Source organism: Vombatus ursinus, unplaced genomic scaffold, assembly GCF_900497805.2.
Source record: "Vombatus ursinus unplaced genomic scaffold, bare-nosed wombat genome assembly UNPS02014830.1, whole genome shotgun sequence".
In the NCBI taxonomy this organism is placed as follows: domain Eukaryota; kingdom Metazoa; phylum Chordata; class Mammalia; order Diprotodontia; family Vombatidae; genus Vombatus; species Vombatus ursinus.
In genome coordinates, this window is record NW_020954608.1 from 13407424 (window position 1) to 13429757 (window position 22334).

General features: G+C 36.4%; 1 protein-coding gene across 1 annotated transcript in view; it reads left to right on the plus strand.

The window, feature by feature from the left end:
- The window catches only part of RELN (reelin), a 549610-nt gene that overhangs the window by 395642 nt on the left and 131634 nt on the right, over window positions 1–22334 (plus strand). The window contains exons 23-28 of the mRNA XM_027838603.1: window positions 4290–4427; window positions 6175–6361; window positions 11109–11314; window positions 12786–12957; window positions 13338–13538; window positions 18692–18927. Coding sequence (XP_027694404.1) covers window positions 4290–4427; window positions 6175–6361; window positions 11109–11314; window positions 12786–12957; window positions 13338–13538; window positions 18692–18927 — 1140 coding nt within the window. The remainder of the gene's footprint in view (window positions 1–4289; window positions 4428–6174; window positions 6362–11108; window positions 11315–12785; window positions 12958–13337; window positions 13539–18691; window positions 18928–22334) is intronic.

The window sequence follows — 22334 nt, forward strand, 5'->3', positions numbered from 1 at the left end:
TAAAAGTAGGTCTGAAATTATTTAATTTAGATTTTCCCAGAAGTAATAATATGAGTAGGACAATTCAAACACCTCAGTAAAGTATTTACTTTAGCATTCCAACTAATCAATATGTAAATCGAATATTGTTATTGCTTCAGAAAAGCCAGGTGTTCTAATTGCTGTTTTTATGGCACTTACAGTTGTATCATTTAAAAAACTATAACGTAGGGATGAAGTACGTTCATTTTCCTCAATGAAGTTAAGTTGGTCCTTTTAGTTTGTCTTACAACTTTTGAACAAGTATGTTTTCCTAAAGATTCAAAAGAGATAGGAAAATTAGTACTGTGCAGCTTGAAGTTAGACTCCTCTTTGACAAATCCTCCCTCCTCCCCAACGTCCTGATGTTAACATATTCAAACCATAAACATAGAGTGGTCAAGTAAATGTGGTTTTCCAGGGTGCTTGGGTATAGGAAGATCTTTTAGAAGGAAAATGTGTTAGATGGGACCAACTTGTGGGGAAAACCATGAATGTATGCACCTGCTCAGAGAAATTGTATTGTATAAGAATTGAACATTTGTTATCCGATGAAAATTAATTTCAGTTTTATGAGGGACATTTACATAAGAACAAGACTTAATGAGATCCAAACAGCTGTCAGTCGCTGACTTCATAAACAAATCAACACTTAATGACTGAATAAGAGTTTTGGAGTAATTGGGTAAATGTAATTACACTAAGTCTGAAGGTGGCAAGTACAATTTTGTCAGCTTGCATTTACCTTGATTCCTCAGCTTCCCTGTCTATCAAGAGAGGACTTGACATTATTTTATTTCTGATACTGAAGTCTATAGGATAAAAATCAAATAAAGAAGAGTATTGAGTTGATTTCTGGTGCCAAATATGCCCTTGGGAATCCATAGTACCTGGCTGGAAACCATAAAGCATCTTCATATCCCACAGTAATTATTTAACTTTCTTATTCAATCTAGTGTAGACATGAAATAAACACATCATTATCTTCAAAAGTACAGTCCTTGGTATTTCAAAATAAAAATGGTCGAGGGGCAGAAGAGTGGAAAGTTTAAACATTTATTTTTTGGAACCTATTTAGCTATGCCATAACTGAAAATCAGTGAGATCACACTTTGTAGTCTCACATGTGGCCAAATGGAGATTGCTCAATAAGACCAGGTGTTTTTTTAATCACTGAAAATGTGGCCAACATCCAACCTTTTTTCCCTTTCCTTTCTTGTAATTAACAGGGTCACATTCAAGTATGTATGACAGTCTTTAATAGAATAATCTATTTTAAGCTGCTTTTATCCTAGGGAAGTATAATAGATTTAGAGTACTTAGAACAGGCATGAATCAACTAGAAAAAAAGAAGAAAAAATAATTTAGAATGTGCCTATGTATAAATATTTAGACAAAGAAATTCAGTGTAGCAACAGTAACCTTAGAGTCCGTACTGTATTGCCATGTTAAGGTAAAGTTGTGTTATCATGAAATTCTCCAAGTACTTCCACTAATACATTGACATACATATTATTTTGCAATTTATTCACTCAATAAGCATTTATTAAAAACCTAATATATGCAAGGGACTGTGCTAAGCATGGAAGAGCCAAAAGCAAAAAAAAAAAGAAAATAAATAAATGCTTACTGACTGAGATGCTGAGAAATTAAGTAACAGGTCAAATGGCCAGTCGTGTGTCAGAGGCAGGACTTGAACCCAGTTTTTCCTGACTCAGGCTGAAGTGTCCAGACACTGGGATGCCGTGCTTCCTCTCATACAGGCTTGTTATGAGGCTCAAATGAGATCTGTGAAACATTTGCATACATTTTGACTAAAGTACTATTGAAATGCCAGCTCTTACTAATTCTACTGTTTAAGGATTTCTTTTTCCCAGTGTTTCTCTTGTATTACTCCTCAAATTCTATTCCCTTAGTTTGAGCAGTTCTGAGTATTTCCTGTTCCTAGTTGTACATTAACATGTTCTGAGGAAATTGGACAGCTGAGATATCAGTGACGATAGACTTCAGTAAAGTATCTTCTCAGATTCACAGATAGAGAAGTCTTGTTTCTGGGATCTTTCTTTGTTTAGCTTGACAACTCTTTGGGTAAGCTATCTTATGGAAGATTTAGAAGATGTGCTGAATCATCTATCCCCATAACTGAAACATCCAAACTAAAACCTCTAATACCAATTCAGGCAATGGGCCTTATACCATTATGTAACTGTAGAGAAAATAAAGAACTCCTACAAATGGCCATTTCAGTCCAGAAATCATAGTCTGTTAGCCTTGTAAATGAGCATGGAGATCCATCCTCCTCATTTGCTAGAAGTGAAAATTGAGACCTGCAGAGAAGTTTGGTGACATCTTGTTCAAGGTCATGCTGCTCATTAGTACTAAAATTGGATATAGAACCCTCCTGACTTCCTATCCAGAGGTTCTTTTTTCCATTATACTATGATGCTTTATTAAAAAAAAACAAAATAGATAAATTAAAATAAAAGCTTATATTCTTTAGCATAGGGCAAGTCATTTGTAAAATAATGTTATCCAAGTTCTCAAAATTACATAGAAAGGAGAGCCAATAAGTAGAATAAATTTTTACTTATCTAAATCATTTATATCTATAATGCGTGCTTTACTATATACCCTCATTACTATATATGATTAAGGAGTTTCTACAGTATCAAATTAATAATTTTATTGTATTTATGAAATAAAATATGCTAAAGATATCACTGAATTCATCTTAGTTATTAAGCATATAATTTTTTAATAGCTCTACTCTGGGCCCCATACATTTTGGCATAGTTCATGCCCTTGAGTAGTTTCTGATAAAAAATATTAAACCAGTAAAAAACCTTTTCTTATTATGGAAAACTATTAACTTTTCTGAAAGTTTTTTAATGTGGTCATAAAAATTGCAGCCGCTTTCTTGTTTGAAAATGAGGATAAGTTAATTTAAATAATCTTGCTATTCCAAAGGAAGTGAGCATAAGCTCATTGGAAGTACGACTGAGGATCACTGATGTGCAAGAAGGCATCATTCTGCCAGATGCACCTCAATGAATTCAGGAGCCACCCTACTAGAACTGGACACGCAACCCATTATCCACAGATCATGGATAAAAGATAAATAACAAAGACCTACTCTGAACTTTAACAGTCCGTTGTTTACTTAGGGAGTACTTAACATGAAGATAATTGATGCAGTAGACTTTAAGGGTTCTTGTAGAGCCCTCAAGCTCTGTTCTATCAATGGATGCTGTACTTAGAACGTGAGATTCAGTCTGTGAGTCTGGGCATGCCCATTCATTTCTGAAAATCATTCCTAAGTGATTACTGCAGAATAGCAGTTATCTGCTTTCCCTACCAAGAAACCCTCAGGGGAAAAAAATTCAAACTCCCAGAGGTTTAAAAAAATACTTTATGGCATTCAGTAAATGAAAGTGGTTCTAAAAAAAATTTTTCAGTTATCGATTGGCTAGGTGACTAAACTTCTGCTGCAGAAATGTCAGTCTGCTTTTTCTTCTTCTTCAAACCTCATGTCTAATTCACAACCAAGTTCCCTAGGATTTCTCAACCTCTACCAGACCACTTAATTATTTGCTTCCATTTAACATCAACTTGTCTTTGAAAAAGAAGCAAGTTAATTTTTCAGTAAGAATAAACGTATCTGTACTTCTGGATATTCTTGTTTTTCTTATTTAGGTCATGTAACAATGTTATATGTTCTATGTGGAATATTACTTCATGGTAGTCTTCTCACCCAATAATTCTACTGTTATCCCTTGTTTCATTTTGAGAGTCAAACTGAACGTGGTCTTCTTATAATTTGATACAAAATGTTCATAATTTAACAATCAACAATCAACAATAAAGTTGTTTGGGGTTGGTTTTTTTTGTGTTTTTTTTTTTTTTAGAAAAATCTCTTTCCTCCTTAGGTTTATTTCACTAACACTGAACATTAATGTACATTGTATCCATGTTTGATATTTTGATTTGCTTAATTTTTCTGAAATTTAATCATTTTAATAATTTAAATATGCAAAAAAGAGACAGAGCTCCTTTTGACTTTGACAATGTATTACTTATAACAGTTGGATTTTCCGTTTTAACATTTCAGGAAAACTAAGTTCAATGTGTAGAAAAATGGTTGACAAGCAAATAACAATTCCAGAAAGCATATAGTCTAAAAAGAAAATGGTGTGAAAATGCATACCTTTAATATCCCTCAACAGGAAGGTTCGAAGAATGATATTTTATTTTTCTTTTTAATCCATTTCTAGGTCCAGTGCTACTCGCTTCCGCTGGAGTCAGAGCTATTACACAGCACAAGATGAATGGGCTTTAGACAACATTTATATAGGACAGCAGTGCCCAAACATGTGCAGTGGGCATGGCTGGTGTGAGCGGGGACTATGCAAGTAGGTGTTTAAAAAAAAAAAAGGAGGGAGTCTCTGGGCTTGAGAATTCTCTTTATGAACAGCGTTGGTCAAAATCGTTATGTGAATGCATTGTTATATATGGACTAACCAAAAGGAAATGCCCTGGAGTCAGGAGGTCCTGAGTTCAAATCTGGATTTAGTTACTAGCTGTGTAACCTTGGGCAAGTCACTTAACCCCAACTGCCTCAAACTAAATAAATAAAGTGAGGGTGAAAGAGTAGATAGAAGAAATGGGATAGGGAGAAAAGAACAGGAAGCCTGGAAACTGAAGACAAACTCAACTTTACAATTTTGTGCTTCATAGTAACTTGGGTAGGAAGGGTGTGCATTTCTAAAAGTTTCAGAGAAAGATTTTTTAAAAATACATAACAAATATTGTTTAGAAATAAAATCTGTACCCAAAAAGAGGGGAAGACTGCAGAGATGGCAAGAGATTAGGTGGAAGCAAGTATTATGAGACTGATTGCTTTTCACATTTACCTTTTTGTATTACATTTACATCATTCCCTAGAAAGTCACATACTGTAATCAAAGGAACTGAACCAAATTACATTGAGTTTTACACTGGAAAAAGCTAGACAATGGAAGAATTGGTAATTTTGCGAGAGAAACAACTTAAGGTGTCTATGACTTAGTATACCTTTTGTAGAATTTTTTTTATTTCATGTTCACATTGTGAAAAGTTGAGCAAGTGGCCTCCAGGTCATTCCTGCCTAATGTCAGAGCATAAAGGCATGCCTCAAAGATAGTGCAGGTTTGGTTCCAGACCACTATAATAAAGTAAATGTCACAATAAAGTGAGTCACACACTTTCTTTGGTTTCCCAGTGCATATAAAAATTATGTTTACATTATACTACAGACTATTAAGTGGCCAATGGTATTATGTCTTAAAAAAACCCAACATACATACCTTAATTTTAAAAAAATACTTTATTGATAAAAATAAAAATATTAACCATCACCTGAGCCTTCAGCAAGTCATAATCTTTTTGCTGGTAGAGGGTCTTGCCTTGATGTTGAAGGCTTCTGACTGATCAGGATAGTAGTTGCTGAAGGTGGAATGGCTGTGGCAATTTCTCAAGATAAGACAGCAATGAAGTTTGCTCCATGGATTGACTCTTCCTTTCACTTGAACACTTAGAAGCCATTGTAGGGTTATTAATTGGCCTAATTTCAATATTGAGTCTCAGGGAACCGGGATGCCCAAAAGAAGAGGGAGAAAGGCCAATGGAGGGAACAGTCAAAACACACGCAACATATCAATTAAGTTTGTTATCTTATATAGGAGTGGTTTGTGGTCCCCCAAAACAATTAGAATAATAACATCAAAGATCACTCATCACCATAACAATATAATAATAATGAAAAGGCTTGAAGTATTGTGAAAATTACCAAAATGTGACACAGAGACATGATGTAATCACATGTTGTTGGAAAAATGGCACCAATAAACTTGCTCAACACAGGGTTACCACAAACCTTCCATTTGTTTAAAAAAATGCAGTATCTGCACATCACAGTGGAGCAAAGCACAATAAAAAGAGGTGTGACTGTATTCAATATAATGGGGAAAACAACATTCTGTGTAATATAAAAATCACCATTGTTTATTGAGATATTTCTTGGCCAACTGAAGTAGATTTGAAACTTAATGAGAAATGATAAAAGGAAAAAGCTATAATTAAGAAAGTCATTCTGGTCTATCTTACTAATCTTCTCTTTAGGTGTGACCAAGGGTATCAAGGCAGTGAGTGCCAGCCAGAAGCTTCCCTTCCATCTACTATTATGTCAGATTTTGAGAGCCAGAATGGTTGGGAGACTGACTGGCAAGAAGTCATCGGGGGAGAAATTGTCAAACCAGAACAAGGATGTGGGGTCATCTCTTCTGGATCATCTCTATATTTCAGTAAGGTAGGGACAAATACTGATAAAAGTTATCAAGGACTTAAATAGACGTGCTGTAATGCCATAGTGCTGATATGTGGCAGAGTCTGTCTAGGCAGGAATCCAAGGCAAGATAATTTATGCAAATGCAAAAATAGATATGCTTTTTGTTCAGATGCAGGTGCAGAACAAAGAAAATTTGATCTTTTAGCAAATAAACAAGATTGAGAAAACAGCAAATCAGGGTGGATTAAATTTAAATAGGTCTCACATCCATCAACACTCAAATCTTCCCTGATCATTATCATCAAATGTAATTAATAAGTGTCCTTGTGTGCATTGCCCAGCACTAGATTCAGTGCACATTCATGCCAAGATGAGTGGACTTTGTCCTGCAGAAGTTAACATTTTAAGAAGACAACATTAATCCAACAATACACTTTCATATACTTAAACATAATTTGATATAGGTTATATATGTGCAATCACACAAAACATATCTCTGTATTAGTCATGTTGTAAAAGAAGATGCAGACCCAAAGGGAAAAAAGACAAAAATAAATAAATAAATGAAAAATAATATGCTTTGATCTGCATTCAGACTCTATCAGTTCTTTCTCTGGAGGTGGATAGCATTTTTCATCATGAGTCCTTTGGAACTGTCTTCAGTCATAGGTTTGCTGAGAAGAGCTAACTCATTCACAGTTGATCATCTTACAATATTGCTTTTACTCTGTTGTCCTGCCCTGCTCATTTCAATAAGTAAATAATTTTGAAATAGAATGAAGAGTAACAAAATAAAAGTAAAGAGACTTTCCTGAATTTAAATAAAACAAAGTCACTTTTGGGAAAGTATCCAGAGATTGACATGAAGGAAGTTAAGAAGCTATAGGAGAGTTTAAAGAAAAACTTGATGTTAATGAATTAGTAGACTAGAACGACTTTTGACTGCATTGTACTGAATATAAAACTAGAAACAGAGATTAGAAATAATGTTCACTGAAATTTATAATGTATCAAAAGTTAGGATTAGTGTAGGTTTGGAAATGCTGTCTATAAATATCTGCTCTTTGTGGTTCTTTGGCATCAGTTCTATTTCTACTCTACTCAATTTGAGCACTTGGACCAAAGTGCCATTTTGAAAAGAATAGGGGAAGAATATTTTTGAGGGCCTGAATTATTAAATTTTTTTCCTTAAATCCTCCACAAATACATTGATTCCTACAAATTTTTTCAAAATTTTAACTGTACATTAAACCAAATTGGAAATGTTTATATTGGAAAAGCAAATTCTTGCTTTAGCTGTTTCCTTTTTCTTTTCCTCTTTAAAAAGAATGTAGCATTTTGCATAGCTAAAGAAAAGGCAGGGGGGGAGACATGTAGATTTTGGAGGGCAAAATGCCAAGATAAGCAAAGATCTGATATATTTTTCATCATCTACAAAAATCCTACACAACATTTTTAGAAAACCTCTGTGGACTAACACCAAAGTATCCTGGGGGGAAAAAATAGCACTTTGACTGTGAATTTCCTGATAAGCCAATCATTACAACTAGCTAATTGTGATAATTGGATTTTTTTTAATAATTGTCTTCACTGTTAGATCTTCTTCCTTCTGGCTCATTTCCTCATGCCAAGTTTCTCAAAGTAGTTTGCTAAATTGGAATTAACCTGCTAAGTTCTATAGTTTTGGTTTGGGGTTTTTTTTTTCCCTCATCAATGGTCTTCCTGTAGTGATTGAGAAGTTAGAAAATATTTTTTGGCTGAGCTGTATTGCAGTAATCTGTAAGATGCTTTTCATTTGTGTTATTTCTGATCCAATGAAAGAAAAATAAAAAGCACAAGTAGGAAGGGGTGTGTGTGTGTGTGTGTGTGTGTGTGTGTGTGTGTGTGTGTGTGTGGAGAGGAGGAGAGAGAAAGAGAGAGTGCCAGTCTTGGAGTCAGGAAAATTCACCTTCCTAAGTTCAAATCTGGTTTCAGACACTTACTAGCTGTGTGACCGTGGCCAAATCACTTAACCCTGTTTGTCTCAGTTTCCTCATCTGTCCAATGAGCTGGAGAAGGAAACGGCAAACCGCTCCAGTAACTCTGCCAAGAAAACCCAAAATGTGGTCACAGAGTCAGACATGACTGAAAAACGACTCAACAGCAACATATGTAGAGATGGATATACATATACATATATATACACATATGCATAGATATCCATATATATGTGCGTACACACACACACACCTTCCTACTTGTGCTTTTTATTTTTCTTTCATTGCATCAGAAATAACACAAATGAAAAGCACACACACACACACACACACACACACACACACAAGGAGTCGCCAGACTGCATTCTACACCTACCCAGACTTCTCAGAAAAACAGATAGACCTTTTTAAAATTTCATTGCTTCCTTTGATTCTATTAAGATATATATGCTTATGTGTGTGTGTATATATGTATATATGTATCTATATGTCATATCATTTACTACATATGTATGTGTATGTGTATATATGTGTACATGTATACATATACACACATATCATTCTATCATTTGCTTCCTTAGCACTGAGAGTTCCAAATGACAATCTCAAGACTAAGGCTTCACTTTATTTTGGGGTTTGTTTGTTTTTGTTTTTGGATAGGTAATAGGGTTAAGTGACTTGGCCAGGGTCACACAGCTAGTAAGTGTTAAGTATCTGAGGTCGAATTTGAACTGAGGTCGTCCTGACTCTGAGGCTGGAGCCACTGCGCCACCTAGCTGCCTCAAGGCTTCACTTTAGCTGTTTTGTTTACTGCTACATTTGTGCTTCCAATCTTTTTTAAATCCCTTTTAGCCATCTTTGCAAGGTTGTACGTTTTTAATTAGCCAACAGTATTTTCTTTGTGATTTTCCATAACTAGAGACTTTCCTCATTAACTTAAAAAGTAGAATTAGTTTTGAATTCTATGTTATAGATTTTTTTCTTTGTGCCATATTGAGTATCTTTATTTTTCATACAGTATTTCATACAGTATTAGAGAGCTCTGTGACAAATTTGAGGGCCTTTTAGTAGCTCTGCCCCCAGTAGAATCTGCTTTTGGCTATTAGATTTTATAAGCAAGACATTCTTTCATAATCCCATTACCTTGAAATCATTTACTAACAGGAATGATGACAAACCATTTCAGTTTCTGTCTAACACTTCACAGCATGACCATGACATGAGATAGACACACTGAGCCTTCTGGTAGAAGGAAAGGAAATTGCTGGATTTGAAGATATTGTTAACTCTTTTAGGCCCTAAGATGCTTTTTGGTACCCAGGAAAATTTTATTATCTCTCTCTTTCCCCCCACCCACAGTGAAAATGACTAAGATGCTGTCCCTTTTTATCAATTAGTTTCAGCTGTGCCTGGCTTTACTTCTAGCCCCAGGCAGTCTATGGAAAAGGAAAGGAAGTCTGTGAATAATTTTCTGCTCAGGAAGGCAGGTATCAGCTGTGATATAGGACTTGTTCACCTTATCAGTGCATATCTCATTTAGCACCTCACAATCATTTGCGGTAACCCAGTCCCAAAAGAAATTTGTATTTGTCTTAAAGTCCAATTAGTTCAATTTTGCCCTACAAAATTTTTAGATTTTCATAATACTTTTCTATATTATTAGTGATAACAATGTTTCTGTATCACATTAAAATATGCAAAGCACTTTATGTAGGTTATATCACAACAACTCAAGGAGATATGTCTTTCAGATTTTATTATTCCTGTTTCATGGTTGAGGAAACTGAATGTTACAGAGATTGACTGGTTTTCCCATGATCACATAACTAATAAGTCTCAGGAGTGGAATTTGAACCCAAGTCTTGCTGACTCCAAATGCAGTACTTTATCTACTAGATCACTGGTCTAGAGACTAATAAAATAGATCAAAGAAGAAAAACAAAAGAATGAGTGTACAAGGTTGAAGTTACCATCACCAAATCAAAACTGACTAAATCAAAGACTGTTTTCCTTTAAGCCACAATGAAAAAGAATCTTATGTTCCCACAGCAACTATGTAGCACCATTTTCTATATGCCACTACGTGGAGTACCATAGCAACTCTCTTTGTGATGGCAAAGAACTGGAAATTGCAGGGATGGCCATCAACTGAGAAATGACTGAATGAGTTGCAGTGTATGATTGTGATGGAATACTACTGTGCTTTAAGATATGATGAGTTCAGTGATCTTAGAAAAACATAGAAAGAATTGCATGAAATAATGAAGAGCAAAATGAGCAGAACCAAGAGAACATTGTATATAGTAACAGCAATGTTGTTTTGAGAATGATTTTGAGTGAATAAGTCATTTTGACTAGTATAAATATCCAATTAACTATAAAGGACATGCAAAGAAAGATGCTATCAGCATCTAGAGAAATAACTGATGAATAGAAGTACATATAGAATAACTTTACATACACACACACACACACACACACACACACCTATTTGTGTCTAATGGTAGCCATCTCTAGAGCAGGGGGAGAGGGAAGAAAAAAGGGAAAAAAGAACAAAAATTTATATGATTACCTTATTATATATTTAAAAGGAATTTGTACATAATAGATTTGCAGTGCTGTGTGCATTCATCTTTTTTATTATGTTATGGAAATGTTTGTTTTATTCCATAAATTAAAAATAAAATAAATGTGGGAAAAAAAAGAAACTTAAGGGAGGTAAAGCCAAAAAAACCATCACAGAAGTCTGTATTATTATATGTAAGTTTTTTTAATCTTTCCTTTTTTGATAGGCTGGAAAGAGACAACTGGTGAGCTGGGATATGGATACTTCTTGGGTGGATTTTGTCCAGTTTTACATTCAAATAGGTGGAGAGAGCACTGCCTGCAACAAACCAGATAGTAGAGAAGAGGGTGTCCTGCTTCAGTACAGCAACAATGGGGGCATCCATTGGCATCTCTTGGCAGAAATGTACTTCTCTGACTTCAGCAAACCCAGGTATTAATATCCCCCTATCAGACTTTTGCTAGACACAGAAAGTCACATTAGTACAAAGGTTGCATTTTTTGAAAAATCTTCTCTTAATTCAAGTGTCTTACCTGAAATATGTGAAAGGCTTTTCAAAGATATGGTTTAAAAAGGAGCTGCCAGACTCCAGACAAACATTCTATCCAGACCATTCAGAAAAATGAATAGACTTTTTAAAGTTTCATTGCTTCTCTGATAATAATTTGCTCAGCTGTTTAAGATCAGTTATCTTGATCTAGAATTTTAGCTTCATCTAGGGCTGATCCTACACATGAGCAGTGTAGGTTGCCATCTATATATGTCATGATTTTAGGAATATCTCAACCAACTTGCCACTTTTGCACTGGACCAGCATGGCCCCATCTTAATCCATTATGGTCATCTATTGATCAAAGGTTATAGCTAATGATTACAAGATTCATTATTTTAGAAAGACATTTATTTAGAAAAATGGCAACTTTTGAATAGTATCATTTTAAAAATTAAGTGACTATTTTAAATCTTCTTAAACATACTTCTTTTGGGGTTGTGTAATTATGTAAAATATCTAAGTGTACACACTAAATATCACAAAAATCTAGCCATTTATGTCTGTTTTAAATTACCTTTATTTCTCTCATCTCTGTACTGTGGACTTCATGCAATCATGATAAAACTTACTTATATGTAGAACAGAAATCATGATTAAGTGTATGACATGTTGGTGCTACCAATGTGCTAGCTTTATACATGTGTACCTTATACAATGATGAATTACTAAAAATTAAGTTTACATTAAATATTTTAAATACATGAGTTTACAACTTAAACGGCTCTCATGTCAAAACATTTTGTAAAGTTAAGAATGTGTGTGTGTGTTTTAATCCAGATTTTTCTTAAAGTGAGATAAACTTGTTTCTATCACAGATCATTTTGCAAAGTACCATTCCATACCACAAATAAGCTCAACCACTTTTTCACATAAATTATAACTTCTCTTTTGATATGACTTTAGTCATGGCAAGCAAAATAAATATCTAAGGCCATGATGAAATTTATTTCTTTTCTTCTCTAAAATATTTCACACCAAATGAAGTATTGAGGAAGTGTGGAGAACTGGATATAGTTCTGGACTTGAATTCAGGAAGCGCTGGGTTCAAATCTTGCCTCAAACACTTACTATCTATGTGACTCTTGGCAAGTCTATTAACTTCTCTGTATCTTAGATTCCTCATCTATGAAATAAGGTGTTTGGCCTCAGTGGATTCTCAGTCCCTTTAACTTCTGAATGTATGGTCTTCTTTCCCTACATTCTTCAAACTTCATGCCAACATGGCCAAACCAGAAACTCTTTTTTTTTTCAGTTGTACAATAACTAAATATTATTTTCCCCTTGCTATTTATAACTAAGAGAAATATTGCTTTCACTTTTCTTACACATGGATAACTGACTTTTCTTTAGGTTTGTCTATCTAGAGCTTCCAGCAGCTGCAAAGACCCCTTGCACTAGATTCCGCTGGTGGCAGCCAGTTTTCTCAGGTGAAGACTATGATCAGTGGGCAATTGATGATATCATCATTTTGTCTGAAAAGCAGAAGCAGATCATCCCAGTCATCAACCCAACTTTACCTCAGGTAATTATGCCTTATTGTAGGTGGATTCCAGAACTAAAAAAAGTTTCATATATAAGGGATTGAGGACTTCGCCTCTTAAAGATTTTTTTATTCAACCGTGAACAAACAGTTCTCCATGGTTCCGCTAAATGTTAGTATAATGCTAACACTACCTAGCTCACAAATTGTCTTCAGATGTGAAGTTTCTGAAGGGTAAGCAAAGTCCTCAAGTGAAATGAAGTGAATGCTTAGAAAATATTTTTGCATTCAGTAGAAAGATATAATCACTGTAGTCTAGAAATGTATATTTGTTATGGCATTGACCATCAATCAATATAAGTTCATTTTCTAAAGTTACAGTGCTGCTATGTTACAGTATTTTTTTTGTTTGTTTCTACTAGAACTTTTATGAAAAACCAGCTTTTGATTACCCCATGAATCAGATGAGCGTGTGGCTGATGTTGGCTAATGAAGGAATGGTTAAAAATGAAACTTTCTGTTCTGCTACTCCATCAGCCATGATATTTGGGAAATCAGATGGAGATCGATTTGCAGTAACTCGAGATTTATCTCTGAAACCTGGATATGTCCTGCAGTTCAAGGTATTTGTGCATAGTCTCTGTTTCAGACTCCTTCTAGTGAGTCAAAAGCAGTGTGGTATAGTGGACAGAGAGCCAGTCTCAGGACCAGAAAAACCTAGACTCTAGTCCTCTGACATAGACTGTGATTCTGAGCAAGTCACTTAACTTCTCAGTGTTCTAGACAGGCGTGTAACACTATAAGTTGCAAAGAAAATGCTAACTCGAATTGCTAAAGGAAGTTTATGCATCTGGGATTTCCCTATAGCAGTGAAACTACAAGTCCAGTCCCAGCCTAGTCAGCCCTATATATTAGTCTATTCAGGTTACAGGTCCATTCCCTTCCCCTTGTAGCAAGTCAAGGAACAAAATATGTCCCTGTTCCTCAAGAGTAGAAGAGACAAAGAATAGAAATGTGTTCTTTATATTTTATTAAAGAAGGACCTCGGTTGAAGAAAGTGTAGTTAACTATAGAAGGGCAAAGCTTTTAGTTCTACTCAAAAGGAAACAGCTTGTCAGTTTTTAATGAGCCTCATAAGTAGTGACTATGTCATTATATTTCAATGAGTACACATGGAACTCGAGAGTTTAAAAGAAAATTAACTTAGTACTTTATCCCACTTGTGATTTAATGAATGTCATAGTTCCAAATGGGAATGCATGAACTTTCTTATTTCACTTAGAAGTGCTTTAAGAACTTCACAAGCTATTTTATGCTTTCATTGTGGGAAGTTTTTTTTTTTGCAAATAATTATACTTCCTTGTCTGTAAATTTCGACTCCAATTATCATTTTTCTTTTAAAAGCTTGTTGCACCAAATTTTTCAGCATTGTGACAACATGTCAACATGTATAGTAAGTATTTGCTTTGACAAGCTGTTGTTTCAGGATCCTAATCAAAATTTTATTGAGTTTATAATGAAATCCCATTGGTGAATTCCAAGGGTGGAAAGCAATGCAGTTTTAATGAGCTAGCACAACTACATGGTCCTTACATAATTGGTAGGTAGAGACACTAAATAATTTACAAATAGAATTATTAAAGAAACCAGATGTTTACAGGTAACTCTTCAAATATAATTCCCGTAGTTCTATAAATATTGAAGCTAGTCTTTAAAAATAACTGGTAAAATATTATCATTACCAATTTAAGTTTTAGCGTTAGATTTCAAGTGAAAAACTTCACTCTCAATAGATGAATTTACATTCTATGCTAGCACTTCCCAAAATGTTAAAAACTTCAATATGTAAATGCATCTCCAGAAATATATACATATGATTTACTGTCTTGACACCTTTTCTGTTTAATGAGTGACAAAATCACTACGCTGTAGGTGTTATAGTCAACATAATTCTACACCTGATATACCATCTAAATAAAGAGATGGTTAACGATACCTAAAATGTTGTCAATTCTTCAAACAACTGGCAGAATAATGACAAAAAAGCATTAATTAGCCTATCACAGTAGTGACATCTGCCCTTTATTTCTGCATTGATTTATGGCTCCCATATTGCATAATGATGAAATGATTGTTATTCATTTTCTATCCCTTTAAAAGGAAATAAACTGAGTAAGAATGAATTAATGACCACTTGAATAAATAAAGACTATTTGTGCAAATTGTTCATGTGGAAGTTTGAAAAATACACAGTGTTCTTTTAAAATGAACTCTACGTTAGGGCAGAGCTTAATAGCTCTCAGAGTGTGTGTTTACACTATCACAATAACAATTACATTTATATAGTGCCTTAGGATTTGCAAAGTGCTTTACATGTTATATTATTTGAACCTCATAACAACTTCATGAGGTAGGTGCTATTTTAACCCTGTTTTATAGGTGAAGAAACTGAGGCTGACAGGTTAAGTGATTTGCCCAGAGCCACACAGGTAGTAAGTGTCTAAGGAAGAATTTGAACTCATCTCCCCAACTCCAGCATTGTATCCACTGTGCCACGTACCTGCCTTTATATGATTGCCTTGATGCCTAATTTCTAAAGAATAGCTTTTTCACTGCATTTGAAAGATGAGACAGTTCTGGTATTTTAAAAACCTTGACTAATACACTGCTGTTTTACAAATTCAATTAATTTTAGTTCAATAAACATTTTTAAGCCTTCCCTGTAAGCAGATACCTATTGTCTCTAGGGGAAATTCTAAGTTTTGATATAACGTTTTCCCCAACTTCCAGAGTTTACAGCAGAGTAGTGGAGAATAACATATACATAAATAATTATAGAATAGAAAAAATGCATGAGTATTCTCTCTTATTCCCTGAATCCTCTATCTCTCTGTCACTCTGTACTCACTCTTTCTAAGCTCCCATGAGTAAAGTTCTCTGCATTGATTCACATTCAGACTCCCAATCTCAGCCATCATTCAAGCTTCTTCCTCCATACTCAGGCCAGTTGCCAGCCATTCCAAGACTAATACTAGATCTTATGCTACCTTCCCGATACCAAGAGGGCTTGGTGGCATCTGTGTACCCCACAGATTCATGCACACAGCTGTTCCTCCTTTCCCTGAGTCCTCAACATTTGATAAACAAACTTGTTTTTGACAGAAGAAAGATGAAGGCTAGAAATAAAGATTTTAGGAGTCACCTGCATAGATAAATGTGAAAATTAAAACTATGGGAGAGAATGAGATTGCCAAGATAACTATGCCCAAGAGGACCCTTAGTAAAAAAAACTACCTGAAACAGTCCAGCCAGTGAAGGAGATGGAATGTTTAAGGAGTTAGGACAACTAGGAGAATACAGTATCTCAGGAGCCAAAGGGTAAGAACAAAATGAAAAGCATATGGTGGTCCACAGTGTCAGATACTACAGTATAGTCAAGGAGTATTAGACTTGAAAGATACCACTGAATCTGGTTGTAAACATGATTCTCTCACTATATACCAGTCAAAGACTCTTCTTAATCATTTCATATGGAGGAAAATATGTTATGATGATAAGAATAAGCAGCTGAGAGATGAGACTCAATTATATTCTTAACCTCATCCTTTAAACTTAAAAAGAACACATCCTGATGGGATTTGTATAGGCTAATTTAAAAATCCCTTCTGAGAGATAATTTTTGTCTTGGAAAGCGAAACTAAGGAAGATTGGAATTTCTTTCACTCAACCGCCCTTAGAGCAATGAAGGTGACTGACTGTCACTTATGAATGATTGCCGTCTTGAAAGTATGAGCCTATGGTAAATGACCTCTTGAGGACCCTTACAACTCTAGTCTTCTGGAGACAACCCGGTATGTAGTAAGAGGGGAAGCAGAATGGAAGAGAACTAGCATGATGGCAGATAACCTAGGAACTGGAAAAAAATCTTTAGATATCATCTACCTCAACCCCCCCTTATTTATAAATAAGAAAGATTCAGCCTTAAAGAGGTAAAGTTAATTAAGCATGATCCTGAGGAAAATCCTAGAGACAGGATCCTAACTGAGATCCTCAGATTAAAAACCTCCTACTCTTTCCACTCATCACATGAGTAAGGAAGTGAGAGTCAGGATTAAAACCCAGTACTCTTGATGCCAAATCCAATTCTTTAGGTTCCACTGGGTTACCCTGAGCAAGTCAGTGATTGTAAAGTCAATTGTAGAGCACTTCACTTTATAATTCGATGAAATCCACTAGAAAGTATAGCAATGTTTTTGTTTCTTGATTGCATTATGTCACTTTGTGCATTAACTACCCCTGTAAAATAAATAGCTTAGCACTTTTATCTAAATAGACAGTTTTCTTGCTGAACTTTGTATTTCTTCTGGCAGGAAAATAGATTTGAGATACTTGGTTTTGTTTTGTTTTGTTTTGTTTAAAAAAAAAAACATCAGAGAAGACAATTGACTCTAAGATAAACCTTATATTTAACAAGACCTTCACAATGTTGCCGCTTTTCCCTTTCCTAGGCTCTTAACTTTTCTTTGAAATGGGGAAAAATATCAGGTTTTTGACTCTCATTCTTGGTCCATGGCCATATTCCCACTGACAATCTTTGATTTGGCTCATCCTCTAAATTTTAAGAAACCAGACAAGATGGTTCTGTCAAGAAGAAGAGGAAGAGGAAGAGGAGGAAGATGACACCAAAATCAGTAGAACAATACAAGGAGAAAGACATATCCTCAGGCCATTTCCATATGAACTCTATCAAATATAAGATTTTAAGAAATAAAATTAATAATAAAGCCATCTTTTTATCTCCCTGAGCAAGAGTCTAGGCCAGTGGTGTCAAATTCAAATAGAAAGAGGTTCTACCAATCCATATATAAGGCTCCCTTTGAGCTGCATATTGACTTAGTTTTAAAATATAGTATTATCAATGTTTTATTGTATTTTTTATTTCCTTAATGATTTCACCATTACATTTTACTCTGGTTAGGGCCACACTCAGGAGTGTCTACATGTTTGACACCTCTTGTCTATGAATATTCAACGTAAAAGATGAGTGGTCAGATAGGCCCTTGTCCCAGAACAATTTCTATCTGAACTTCCTCTAACATAAGATGGAAAGAATAAGGAAAATGAAAATATAAGAAAGGCAGCATGCCATCGAACTAGATAGAGAGCTGGGCTGGAAGTCAGGAAGACAGGACCTGCACCTACAGTCTACCTCAGAGGTATAAATGGCTGAGACTCTAAGGTGCTAATCTGCATTGTGAGAGAGCATTTCCTCACCAGGAGTTTCTCAAGCCTGTGAATGCTTTTAAGCCAACAAAATCACAGCTCTATACTTAGTATCAACAACTACCATTTATATAGTGCTTTAAGGTTTGCAAAATACTTTCTATACATTATCTCATTTGAAAAATTCTGTCTGGTAAATTATGGGCTATCCCCATTTTACAGATGAGGAGATTTAGGCTCAGAGAAGTTAAGCATTTGCCCAGAGTCACACAGCTAGTAAATTTCAAAGGCAGGATCTGAAACCAAGTCTACGTACATCCATGCCTAGCATTCTTCAGAGGCTGCCAAAGTGTCTTGGGTCCATGATTAGGATTCATTTACATAAAGTTGAGGATTACAAATTGATGACAAATTGATGAACAATTTGGCTGCCACAGAACATATTGCATGTCAGACATGTGAATAATTAGCATTCAATAAATAAATAATCTTTGACTGCCTCACTGATTGATTTGAACCAGGATCTTCTGTAATCCTATCCCTCCTTTTCCAGCTGAACATAGGGTGCACTAATCAGTTCAGCAGTTCTGCACCGGTCCTTCTGCAGTATTCCCATGATGCTGGCCTCTTCTGGTCCCTGGTGAAGGAAGGGTGCTATCCAGCATCCCCTGGAGGCAAAGGATGCGAAGGAAGCTCCAGGGAACTGAGTGAACCCACTGTGTATTATACTGGGGACTTCGAGGTGTGGACAAGAATTACCATTGTTGTTCCAAGGTCTCTTGCATCCAGGTAATGCAGGCCATTTTCATTTTTCTATGTGATGTTTCTGAAGCCTATTTCTTATAGTTTTTGTACACAGCAACATACGAATTATTATTGTTCAATAATTTTTTAGTCATGCCCGACTCTTTGTGACCCCATTTGGGGTTTTCTTAGTGAAGATACAGGAGTGGTCTGCCATTTCCTTCTCCAGATCATTTTACAGATGAGGAAACTGAGGCAAACAGGATTAAGTGACTTGCCCAGGGTCACACAGCTAGTAAATGTCTGAAGCAAGATTTGAACTCAGGAAGATAAGTTTTCCTGACTCTAGGCCCAATACTATATCCACTGTGCCACCTAGCTGCTTCATAAGAATTAGTAGAGGGAGCAGCTAGGTGGTGCAGTGGATAGAGCACCAGCCCTGGAGTCAGGAGGACCTGAGTTCAATCTGGCCTCAGACACTTGACACTTACTAGCTGTGTGACCTTGGGTGAGTCACTTAACCCCATTGCCTAGCCAAAAAAAAAAAAAAAAAAGAATTCGTAGAGACCAGCTATTCAGAGCCAAGAATACCATAAACAAGAGCCCATCTTTTGTTTTGTTTTGTTTTAGGCTGGGGTTAAGGGACTTGTCCAGGGTCACACAGCTAGTAAGTGTCAAGTGTTTGGTCTGAGGTTGAATTTGAACTCAGGTCCACCTGACTTCAGGGCCAGTGCTTTATCCACTGTGCCACCTAGCTGCCCCAAGAACCCATCTTTTGAAAAGCAGAACCCATATATAGAGTACCCAACATGGGAAAGTTTTGTTTTTTGTTTTCATCTAGGCTTGTGTGTCTGTGTGAGGCCTTTTTGATTTGTGCACCTCCCAAATGCAGTGCTTAGCTCATTTGCAGCTTCCTTTGTGAAACTCTTTCCCTGATTCCTTCAGTTATTAGTGTTCCCTTTATTCTATGCATGTATGTGCTTTTCCCAGTGGAATGGAAGCTCCCTGAGGGCAGGAACTCTTTTGGTCTTGAATTTGTTTCCCCAGGGTGTAGCAGAGTGCATTTCACATGATGGATGCTTAATAAAAGTTTGTTAAAATTAGCTAAATTGAATGCAGTGGAACCGCTTAACACAGGCATCAAAGGGATAGCATTAATGACTGCCTTGTAGGCTAATTGTGCTATAAGAGTTTTACTGTGAACAGTTATTGAGTGTCCCTCTGCCTATCATTGTTGTGTTTGTTGGACGTAATTTAAGACGCATTATGTCTGAATGCTAGCGTGAGTTATTACAGAGTTTTGTTCTTCTTTACATAACTTCCGCCATCCTTCTTTCCTTCATCTCCTCCCCAAAAGGGCCTTCTACAAGACCAAAGTCAAAGTTGTAAGATTTCTATGTAAATTTCCCAGAAAACTAAGGTGGGAGCGATAAGAAAACATGGCAACCTAGCTATGTGTTTGTCTCTACCAGGAGTTAGCACAATGTGTTTGTCAGTCAGCCATTGACTCACTCTCCTTTATCAGCTACACAGTATTCTGATGTCTGCCTAGACTTTTGTCCATGTGTCTACCAACCAAAATCTTTTCATTTAACCTCATACACTTACTAGCTGTGTGACCCTGGGCAAGTCACTTAACCCTGATCGCCTCAAAAAAAAAAAAGATCCCAAAATTCTTCATTTAATAGCCCATCTACTTAGCCACTTCGCAACTCTAAATCAAAAGCCAAAGAATCTTTATCTTTACTTAGCAGTTTAGTCAGACTTGATAAAATAGTAGGGGGCTTTACCCTCCACACCCTCAAACTAGGACAGAGCCTCACTACTACTGATACCCACTGGGCAGATAGCTATTGGGTGAAATAAACAAAAAATTCAGGTGTTTAAGCAACCAATTGACTCCTATGGTACAGGCAGAGGCTAGGGTTGATCTGCTTATATAGTTCACTGCTGAATACTACTCCACTACCACTTTAATAGAGGCAGCTAGATGGCTCAGTGAATAGAGCACTGGGGCCTAAAGTCAGGAAAACCTGAGTTCAAATCTCACCTTAGTCACTCACTAGCTGTGTGATCCTGGGTTAGTCACTTAACCTCTGTCTGCCTTAAACCACTGGAGAAAGAAAATGGCAAACCCCTTCAGATATTTTTGCTAAGAAAACCCCATACAGGTCGCAAAGAGTCAGACCCAACTACAGAACTGAATGAATCAAATCTGGAACCATCCCTGAGCTGTGAGATGCGAACCACTCATGAACCTGTATTTCAGCCCTACTCACTTGTGTTTGTTGGGTTGTGGAATATGGCAATATGTGTATTCTCCATTCCCTCCCCTCTCCAAAAAGTTTAGCAACTTTAAATATAGTTTTTGCAAGTTAAAAAAAAGCCACCAAAAGAGCTATTACTGATGAGGAGAAATAAAAGTCACCTAGAGTTTAAAGGGATTGCCTAAAGACATACAGACAGGAAGGAATTGGAATTTAAGTTTTCCCAGACTCGTTTGGAGCAGTAGATGGTAGTGTTTCCTTCACACCAAAGCTGTTTGGCTGGGGCAGGGACTTGGGTGTTTCACTTTTCCCGGCCTGCTTCAGCTCCCCTGTCCCTCACTGTACCTAAGGCTACATCTCCTGGAAGTCTTTGGGGGCAGGGCATAGATGATTCCTAAAGCTCTTTCCCCCTTGCCCATGAGAAATGACAAAAGAGATCTCTGCGTGTGGGACTTTCAACACACAGGGATGATGGCCAAAGGAAGAACTCAGCCTCTATTGCATTAGAAAAGTCAGAAGGATCAAGCACTGGAGGAAATGAATTTAGTCAGTCAATAAATACCTCCTAAGTACTTCCTATGTGACAGATACTGTGCTAATTGCTGGGGGTGCAAAGAGGAAAAAAGTAGCCCCTGCTCTGAAGGAGCTCCAGTCTAATGAAGTCACCTATCTTAGACTAGCGGATGAGGAACGGTCTTATCCAACTGCCTCAAGGAAGGGTAATAGAGAACAGCCAGAGGTAGGATCAGGACACCTGCCGTTATTGAAGTGGTGGCTGTTGCTCATTCATTCAGAGTTTACGTTGTTCAGACTTGCCCAGGGTGAGTGAGTGGTCTGAGGTCAGATTTGAACTCAGGTCTTCCTAACTCCAGACCCACCGCTCTATCCCCATGCACTACCTAGCTGCCAGCCCCCGGCAACATACAGGTTCCTTTTAGTCTAGCCCCAAAGGAAATTCTGGGGCTCCTCTAATTAAATTTTCATTTGTATTAGATTATGTAGATATTACTTAAGCTTTCTGCCTTACTTTCCCTGTTCGTTTCTGATACGATCACGCCCTTCTGCTAAGATGGGTAGCAATGGCTTGCCACAGCTAAGAAAGCATGATATGCCTGCCTTTTTTACTGTGAGATCAGCGTGCTGGAAGTATTCTGCACCTAGCCAGTAAAAGCTACATGGAGCTAC